At 45.4% G+C, this 10,434-nt stretch overlaps 1 protein-coding gene across 1 annotated transcript; it reads left to right on the forward strand.

Annotated features, from left to right (window-relative positions):
• Positions 1-41: 41 nt before the first annotated feature.
• On the forward strand, positions 42-9,959 carry LOC110221181 (5-hydroxytryptamine receptor 3E-like). Its single transcript, XM_021005578.2, is given in 11 exon segments — positions 42-102; positions 3,361-3,527; positions 3,986-4,030; positions 4,523-4,632; positions 4,913-5,082; positions 7,337-7,372; positions 7,375-7,454; positions 7,623-7,625; positions 9,008-9,212; positions 9,408-9,623; positions 9,733-9,959. Coding segments are annotated over 11 exon segments (1,320 nt in total).
• Positions 9,960-10,434: the final 475 nt, after the last annotated feature.

Below are 10,434 nucleotides of genomic sequence, written 5' to 3' on the forward strand. Positions count from 1 at the left end.
AGAAGGAGCTTCACGTTGTCCCCAATAGGCGAACCTCACATATGGTGACCACAATCAGCGTCAGAGAGCCTTTCTATTACACAGGTCCCTGCTACAGCAGTGGTGAGTCCATCCCTAATCAGTTCTGTCTACCTGTTCTGCATAGCAGCTTGGACCGGTCTTATATATCTCTTTCTCTGTGTCTGTCTGTCTGTCTCTTTCTGTCTCTGTCTGTCTCTCTCTCACAGACACACACACACACACACACACAAACATGCACACATACACACAACCAGATGCTATTTCTGCAGGATCAACATTTGAAAAAAATCGCATTTTTCAAGCCCCGGATCAATTGCTACCTGTCAGGAATACAGTAGAAAGGACTGTTGCATTGGGTGGCAGGTTGGAGTGGAAAATCCCCCAAAATCTAAGATTCTATGATTCTAAGTCACCTACCCAAAATGCAAGCCAATACAGCTGGGGACCTCAGTCACCCTTTAGCTATAGTCTATGTTTCCTACCTGAAGAGTAATTCTACATTGCATGATGCAACCTTGATCACTGCTGTGATCGCCCCTTAACCCAATGAAATGGCTCTCTCTGTGGATGCCCAGCCAGCATCATCCAGTCCAAGGCTGCCAGATTTGGGCCAAGGCCAAGTTCTTTCGGGGCACCAAGACTTGTCAGGGAATTGGGAAATGCTAATGGTCCCCTGACACCAGCAATATTAAATGCTGAGATTTGGGGTGTGGCCTGTGCTCCTTCAAATTCAAGTGTTTAAGGGAGCTCTGGTTCCAGGCATATCACCAAAGAGCAGGAGAGAGGACAGCAGAATGCAGTGCTGGCCCCTGGGATTTCTCCTCTGTCTCCTCAGCTTTCTACTGCCAGGTAAGATGGTGGAAGGGCAAGAGTTGAGGGGAAAGAGGGATGCCCTTTGAGGAAAACTGGGTACCCTCTCTCTGTCTCTAGCCACTGGAGGCTGTCGAATATGCCTCCGACTTTGAGCGCTTGGATTTTTCTATAATGAGGTTCCCATAATGCCTGTGTCAGCTTTCTGAGAAAGAAGAAAAACCTTATGATGTGCATCTGCTGACATCAGTCCTTACTGACTCCTGAGTGGCAAGCAGCCTATTCAGAAGTCCCTCCTTCTGTAGTCACCTCCCCATATCCCTATATATGCACTCGGCTTCCTCATTACAAGATAAACTCAAAACTAGGGATTGTTTTATTCTTTGAATTTGTATCTCCAGCACCAAGGGCAGTACCTGGCACACAGCAGGTACTCAATAAATGCTTGTGGATTGATTGATGGATCCTTTGCTGTATTATGCCACATCTCTCATTCTCACCCTCAGGCATGATATTCATTCATTCAACAAATATTTTAAATAGTTACTATAGACAATGAATGCACTGCAAAAAAAGGACTTACTATTCACAATGTAATGTAAATGCTTATTGATAACTGAAGGAATAGCCTATGCCTCTATCCCCACAGTAGTCAGATGCCCAATGACATCAGCTGTAACACTTTTATGTCATTAAGAGTAATCAGATTATACGATCACGGACCTTAGAGGCCCTCTAGTCCAAACCATTTTACAGAGGGGGAAACTGAGTCACAGAAAAGGTGAAATGACTTATCCAAGGTCACACCGACATAAAGTGGCAGAACCAGGATTCGAACTCAAGTTATCTGATGCTTATAACTCTTTCAACTACACCAAATTGCCACGAATCAGAGGAAGTTGGTCCAAATCTCCCTTGTTACCTGCCTGATGTTGGGCAAATCACCTTCCCCTGTTGGCCTCACTTTCCTCATCTATAAAATAAGAGGGTTGGGCTAGGTGACTTTGCCTACCAGACTGCAGCCAGCCTCTAACCTGTGAGTGGCTGAAACCAAACAAACAGAGCAGGCCAGAGACAAGAGAGTCAGAACACAAAACAGGAGTTTAATTAATTTCAAAGTGACAGAAATGACGTATGCACACGGAAGCCCCCCCCCCCTCCTAAGAAGGAGGGCTTAACATGCTGGACTAAAGGCAGGTCTTAGATACATCCTGGGCTGGACTATGACCTAATCATTCTTAGGTCTTGAGTTACTCCCCTGTAGGAACAGCATTTTCTCAAATCTTAGGGGTCATGCCCACCTGCGGGGCATAGAACCATAGTGCTGTGATGGGAATAGGAGTGCAGTACCTGTCAGTGACAACGAACAGGGATTGTGAATGTGTGATGGATGGCCCTGGGAAACAGGGGGAGCTAAATCCCTCAGTGAACACCTGATGCTGGTCCAAGCAATACACTTTGCCAGAGGGTGATGTCATCCACAGCGCCAAGGATTAAGCCAAGCTCGGGACACAGCCTGCTTGCTAGGCCTTAGCCCTGGAACACAAGGGATCTCCAAACTATTCTGACAACTTCTAGGGTCTCTTCCAGCTCTGAATCTATGATCTCATGATCTTAAGTGCAGGAAAGCTATCAGAATAGCAAATGCCTAGTATGAAAGAGATGAGCTTGATTTGAACAAACACTTATTAATACCAATGGTATGAAGTGCTAAAGATGCAAGGCAAAAGCTAAACAGTCCCTGCCCTAAAGGGCATCGCATACTGCTTCTGTCGTATTGCTACATGGCCTCCACAAAACGAGGGGGAAAAAAGACTGGACCAGAGTCACTACTTCTCTGTATCTGACCCAAGAACCAGCATAGCTACTGCAACCTAGTCATGCAAACAATGGCCACTCACTGGATATTTGGGGAACCCATAACTGGGAATGAATAAGGCAGCAATGCCACCTGGGCATCTTACATGGCTCATGTTTGTTCTCCCTTTCGATACCCCCTATCTTGTAAATCCCTGTTAAAAGATCAAAAATGTCAAAGGGAAGAAACTGAAGCAGCTATCTTGCTACTCCAGACAGGAAGGTTCAGGGAGCTGAGCTAAGGAGAAGTTTGGGAGGGATGTGTGGGAGAGCAGAATTAAAGAGATAGCTGGCATATTCCATTTGGGGTCTGGGGCCAGAAGTCAATAAAGCTGTTCCTGGCCCCGGGCCTGAGTTTGCATGCAGATTTGGGCAAGTTTTGCATGGAGACAGAAACCCAATGGAACTGAGAATTGAGCACTGACTGACTGAGCTTACCATATCAGTCATTTCCCTACCAATCACATTCCTTATTTCCTGCCCCAGGAAGGAAGGGCCCCAGGACGTTGACTTTCTCTGGTCATCTGGATTTAAGGAACAGGAAGGAGGGGTTCACATTTTTCCCCAGGATTCCCCGCATGGATGCAACAATGACCTGTTCTGTAGCACCTCTATCACATACAAAATATAAAACCTCTACTGTACATCTCACACTTCCTTCATCCTGAACAGGCAAAGAGAATGAATTCACCATCAATTGCTCAGGATTTGACTCCCAAGGGGTGAACCTCACTGTCTTTGCATCTGTGATCATGAGAAAGGACTTTCGTCCAGTGGTCAACCACAGTGTCCCAACCCAGGTCAATGTCTCCTTCACCGTGTCCTCCATCTTGGATGTGGTGAGTATTTAGCCCTGCAGCCCTTTCTTGGGCTCCATAACCTACTGAAACCCTTGTCTTCCCACTTCCCCTCCCCTACCACCACCACAAAGACCCAAATATCAACAAGGGATCATCTCAAGATTAGGAATGTTCCTGGTGCCTTCAAAGGACTGGGCTGGTGCGATTCAAGGTAAGGATATAGCCCAGAAAAGGCCACGGTCTCTCCTTCTAGCCTATCTTGAGGTCCTGAACCTTCTACCAGTAAGTAACGCATTAGCAAAGATTACAGTGTCAGCCTAGCTACACCTCCCCTTAATCGGAAGTATTCAGTGCCATCTAGCTTTTGGCCCTGCTCCATCATATACTCTAGCCACAAGTGTTCTTTGAGGGTACCATGGAGGATAGCACAAAGAATAAGAGGGCAGGGAACATATGTGTTACCAAGCCATATGCCTAGAACAGGAATCTTTTAACAGGATGAACAGCTCCAGCTTCTGACATCATTCCTGTGGCTGGACTTGGTATGGCAAACTCAACCTCATTCTGCCTTTCCTTGGACATTCTCTTTCCTCTGTTCCTGCTGCCCAAATAATATTTTGTGAAGTTGACAGGGTCCTGGGAACTAGATAAGGCCACTGGGAGCTGATCCAGCTTTGGGGGCACAAAGGTTCCTGGGCAGCCAGCCAACTGGGAAGGCAGAAATGGGACCCATAGGGAAGAAAAGCAGCCCACACAGGGAAAGGGATTCTGGGGAGGAAGTCAAGAAGTAACTACAGATGCTCTGCTCTGAAACATCCAAGCCCATAGTCAAGATCTCCCTAGAGAAGAGGCCAATGAGGGGGCAAGGAATGACAAATGAGACCTTGTTAGACAGAAAGTAGAAGATGACCTCACTCATGAAGTATGTATGTCAGAGATGGAGAAATCAGAGTTTAAAAGGGAATAAAAAGTAAAAGGGGAGGCATAACCTGACTGTTCCAAGCTCATTATAGCTCTGCTTCCCTGGACTCTAGGTCTGGGACAATGACTTCATCAGCTGGAACCCAGAGGAGTGTGGGGGCATTCAGAGAATTTCTATGACAGCTCAAAACCTGTGGCTCCCAGACATCTTCGTCATAGAGTCGTGCGTATTAGACATAGTAAAACCTTGAAGGAGACCCACCCCATCCCCAGCAAAGGAGGGGAGGGCATTTTAGCAGGGCATCCATTGAGACCAGGAGAGGCAACAGAGAAATCAACAGAAGCCGAACTGAATGGCTCCCACAGAACCACTGGTTGAGGGCTGAGCATGAAAGGGAAAGATAAGGAACCTAGCATTGGGAGGACCTGGGATAAGAGGGAAGGAAGAGGGAAGTAGAAGGAAGAATCCATAGCTCCTACCTCCTGTAACCTCTTAAATGCAGTGTAGATGTGGATCAGACCCCAACAGGTCTCACTGCATATGTGAGTAATGAAGGTCGCATCAAGTATAAGAAGCCAATGAGGGTGACCACCATCTGTAACCTGGACATCTTCCGCTTCCCCTTTGACCAGCAGAACTGCACTCTGACCTTTAGCTCCTTTCTCTACACAGGTGAGTAGGAGGTGGGGATGGGAGAAGAGAGAGAAAGAGAAAGCAGTGGGTTCCTAAAAGGAAACAGAGAGGCAATGACAAAGCCCAAGGCAGGGGCCAATTGAAGGTCAGGAGATAGTTCAGATGGATGGACAGCAAGGGGCTAAGAGGTCTGTCAAGTTTATTGAGACAGGAGAGAAAAGAAAGTATCCCTTGAACCTTCAGGAAGAAATCTCCTGTGTTTGTCCCTGAAGTCATCTGGATTAATTCAAAGGTTCCCAAAGTGGGTGATACTGCTCCTTGGGGGTGCTGGAATGATCCAGGGGGGTTGTAGTAGCCTTGGGTATAATTGGAGGGCATTGAATAAAAATAAGGGGGTGGTGGAAACATAAGGAAAGAAGAGAAGAGAAGAAAATTTTGAAAAACCATTCGTACATGTTTCATCTGTTGTGTAACAAGGTCATAGTGATTACATTATTTTCCATATAAGCACACAAAATGCAAGTTATAAATGATCAGTGGTCAAGTCTGCCGAAAGGTCTTAACAATCAAGTGTTGCTAGGAGAACCTGCAGTGCATTAGTGGGAAGTCCAGAATGCATCAGCAGGAATATGTGCATTTAATGCCTTGTTTACAATATGATACTATATGGTTACATGACACAATGTTGTGTCATCAAAATTTCAATACAGAAAAAACCACAAATTTACAATAAATTATTATATTTAAAAGGCATCATTTTTTTAAAAAAAAATTTTTTTTGAAATGACACAAATTTCAAAAAAAAAAAGCTAAAGGGTTAAAGAAAGTAGACTTCCAGGTGGGTGCTGAGTAATTTTTTTTTTTAAAAGGAGGTGGTAGTCCAAATAGTTTGGGAACCTCTGTACTAGACAATTTAGTCTCCCTGCCTCAAGCCTTGCCCCACTGCAGTCCAGTGTCCACTCAGCTGCCAAAAGGACTGTCCTACAAGGTCACTTCCCTGTGGCTCCCTAAAATATCCTAGGTCTAGAGAGATCTCCACCTCTAGGATCAAATATGAGATCCTCTGTTTGGCACTTAAAGCTCTGCTTGCTAGGTTTACAATCTTCTTCTATACTGCTTCCCTCCATGCATCCTTTGGCCCAGACATGGTGTCCTTGCTGTTCCCCATAGATGACATTCCATCTCCCATCACTGGGTTTTTGCAGAGGTTATCCTCTATGCCTTCTCACCTTGCTGGAACTTCTTGGAATCTGTTTTCCATGGAGACAGCTCAAGTTCTATTTTGTGCATAAAGGCTTCCTTGACCTTGCCAGATGCTAATCCCCTTTTCCCCAAACTACCTTGTACAGTCTTTCCCAGCTTCACAGCCTGATGAAGGTAATTCCTTCTGGAAAAGCCATTTGTGGATCAATTTTGTTTTAACTTAAAAACGTAATTACCATTTACTACAATGGGACACATTTTTACTTGTTCCTGAGCCCTTAATGTAACATGTTTATACTAAAACACTGAATCCTATTAAAAGGGACACAATTTCTTCAAAGTCTATGTAATTGATCCAGTAATACAAAAACAAAACCAAACAAAAAACAACAGAGTAAAAACAAAAGTCACTGAAAAGAATGCAGATTATATCCCATTCACCAAACAACTTGACTTCTGGTGGGAAACAAAGGTGAGGTGAGGGAGACCCACAGCTGGGCGTGATGCTAAGACTGTCACTGCTACAAAATAGAAGCCTCTAGTAGTCTGAAGTGCTAACACTTCATGTGTACACTATACAACTGCAAACAATCGTGTGGTAGCTCATGATTCTTATCTCAATTGTTTGAGAAGCACGGAAAATCCGAACTGGTTCTGAAAAATGCAAAGAAATGTGGCAGCTAGGAGGCGCAGTGGATAGAGTGCTGGCCCTGGATTCAGGAGCACCTGAGTTCAAATCTGGCATCAGACACATAACACTCACTAGTTGTGTGACTCCGGGCAAGTCACTTAACCCCCACTGCCCCACCAAAAAAAAAAAAAAAGCAAAGAAATGTCTCATAAACCTTAGAAAAGCCACTAGATTAAACTTCTTGTAAAATCAAATGATCAAAACCCATGTATCTCAGGATGTGATTGTATTCATTGTGTGTATGTCCTGCACTTATAAATGTTGTTTCCCATATTGGAATATAAACTCCTTAGGGTCAGGAATTGTGTTACTCTTGTCTTTGTATTTCCTGCACTGAGCACAGTGTCTGGCACATAGAAGACAATAAATTCTTAGTGATTGATTCGTTCTCCCTTACAGTGGATGACCTACTGTTGGGCATGGAAAAGGAAGTGTGGGAGACGCATCGCGCAATCTTATCAAGACCCAAGGGGAGTGGGAACTCCTGAGCATCAACAAAGCAACCCCAAAGATGGCAGTGGGGTCCAGCCTTTATGACCAGATCATGTTTCATGCGAGCCACACTTCCCCATCTTGTGACCTGCTCACCCAAGCACCACCCTTATCTTATCAAACCAAAACCTTTTTTGGGTTTCACAGACTGTAAATTGAGACATCTTGGCTTCTATTTGGTCATGATTTTCAGAGAGTCCAATGATGCTGAAAATATCCCTCTCTAGCGTGTTTTCCATGGTCAATTTTTTTTTTAATAGTAGAGGCCTTACATTTTCATCTTCTTTTTAAACTGTTGACTTTTGAATTGTTTTCTCATGACAACACTGAGTTCTCTTCACTTCATTCTGTCTTAAAGGGAGTTCATTACTTGGGTAAAGTTTTCCACCTTCTGTTCTAAGCTATTTATTCTCCTTTCAACTTTTTACTCCTAAACTCTTATTTCCTTTAAAATGTCATTTTGTATCACTTGCTTCATTTCTTCCAGACACGTCTGTAATCATGGCTTCCTATACGGTTCCTCCTAGCCAAGCCACTTTTTTTTCTCTGAGGAGCTCTATAGTTGGGAGTAATTCTTTTCTTCTGGGCTTACCTCTTGGGGCTTCTCTTGACCCCAGTATTTCTTCAACATGTTCAGTGTTTTCTTTTGTTTACTCGAATTTCCAGCTTCTGCTCTTTGATTGGGATTTTGTGCTCAGCTCATTCTCCTCCGGATGCTTTGGATAGATTTTGTTTGGTCCTGTCCCCTTCTTGCCCAATCGCTGTTCAGGAGCTGCTTTGATCCTCTAGTCTCAGTCTCCTCGCAGGGCACCCTCACTCCCACCCTGTACTTGCACCAAGGAATCCAATTAGTCTCGTGTCCTACTGTGGCTCCCAGTGCTCAAAGAAGTGCACGGTCAACCTTGTCTCCCTGCATAGGGACTGGCTCTGTCCCCTGCTCCTGTTCTGGCAGACGAGGGCTGGGATCTGGTTTCAGGCCACCTCATGACTAGAGCTCCCACTGGCTTGCAATCCCCTTGTTGAGAGCAGTGGCTTGCTTCAGGTCCACGTGTAGGAGTTTGTACTGGCTTCGCTTCTATATCTCCTTGTCCAGATTCTGGCCCATTGTCCAGAGTTTGCTTTGGCTTCCATGGTGCAACCCCATTACTAGCCTCTGCTGGCTATATTTTCATATAGTTCTGGGCTGGATGGGAGAATTAGCTTTTTTTTTTTTCCTCTTCAATTTTCTTCGTCACCAGTCTATTTAGGGCCCTTTTCAGATACCATCTGGTGTTTGTATCAGAGAACTGGCTTCTCTATGAATATTTAGGTTCAGAATATTCTTATTGCTTCTGCCTGGAAAGCTTCTCCTACCAATGATCCCTCTATAGCTCTGTCCTGAGGCCCTAAACTGTAACCCTTTCCTGAGACCTGTCTGTGACCTCTGCGTATGTGCACTTTGTGTTCAATGCAGTCTGGAGCAATACTCCCATTGGGCTCTGGACAAAAAGGCCAATATATTTTGTAACAAATCTTGCTCTTCCTATCAAGCTTAGCTTCTTCAAAATACCCCACTTCCTCCTTCTCCTTCACCTCCAGGTGGCTATCAAACACCGACCTGGCCTCTATGTGATAAACCTGATGGTGCCCAGTGGATTTCTGATAGTGATCGATGCCCTGAGCTTCCTTCTGCCAGCTGAAAGTGGGAACCAAGTCCCATTCAAGATGACCCTTCTGCTGGGCTACACCGTCTTCCTACTCATGATGAACGACTTACTTCCTGCCAGTGGTATCCCACTGATAAGTATGGCTCCTTCCACTGCCAAAAGAAAGAAGGAGTAAAGAGAAGGGGGAATATTTGATTTCACCAACTCAAGGGGAGAAGGGTTCTTGGGGAGAAAGCATGGTCCTAGCCAGGTTGGGACTGGGGAAAGATGACAAAGGAGGAAAGTGGAAATCACTGTGGCCCTGTCTTACAGCAGTCCTGCATGTTCCTCAGGTGTATACTTTGCTCTCTGTCTGACCCTGATGGTAACCAGCCTGCTGGAGTCAGTCCTCCTCACCTATCTCTTACATACGGTCACTACACAGCCCCCTCCCATGCCATCCTGGCTCTATTCACTGGTGTTGAGGTACATCGCAGCTACAGGATGCTTTAACAAAGGATCCCAGAAAGAGAACAGGGGCCCTGGACCCAACTCCACCCATCTGCCAGGTAAGCAGCCTCATTAACCCCACTCGCAATGTCCCCTTGGCCCACCATTCTAAAGCTGCCAACTTAGCTATTTCCAGTGGTGCTGTCTGAGTTCCTATTCTTGCTACAGGCCAAAAGGACCCAGTGGCGTTGGCAGGATGGGAGCCAGGCCCAGGTAAGGCTGAGCTGACTGAAGACCCACAATCCACATGGGCAGAGTCAGAACAGCAGATCCAGAGGCACAGGACCATGGACATGTGGGTGAAGTTTAGCCTTGCTCTGGACACATTGCTCTTTTGGCTTTACCTGTTGTTTGTGACCTCCTTAATCACAGTCATTGCCCTCTGGAGAACCTAGAAATGGGGCTTCCCCTGTACCTGCCAACGTCAGCTTCCAGCTTCAGCTCTCCTCCAGTGGCCAGTCATGGGCCATACCCATTCCTAAGAACCTCCCATGTCCTTGTCTCAGTCTGCACACTCAACTCAGGCCCATTGATACGGAAACTTTTGGCTACCCCCAAACTAGGCTTCTGTTCTCATCCTTTCCAGCTTCCCCAACCCTTCTGTTCATTTCCAATTCCCTTACTGCTCAAGCCTCCAGCCCACTGGCAACAATTGTCCATTTTCATTAAGTTTTTGAAATAAATCGCTCTGCAGAGAGGACTAACATTTTCATAGTGCAAATGAAATGAACAGAACCATGAGAACAACTTTAACACTGGCAACCAAACTAGCCAAAGAAATCACTTTGGAGCTATAAGAACTAGCACACGTATAATGATCATCCATCATTCCAGAGTTCTGAGGAGGAAACTTACTGTTACAGAGAGGCG

This window comes from Phascolarctos cinereus, unplaced genomic scaffold (genome assembly GCF_003287225.1).
Source record: "Phascolarctos cinereus isolate Bilbo 61053 unplaced genomic scaffold, phaCin_HiC Scaffold_5;HRSCAF=322, whole genome shotgun sequence".
NCBI lineage: Eukaryota > Metazoa > Chordata > Mammalia > Diprotodontia > Phascolarctidae > Phascolarctos > Phascolarctos cinereus.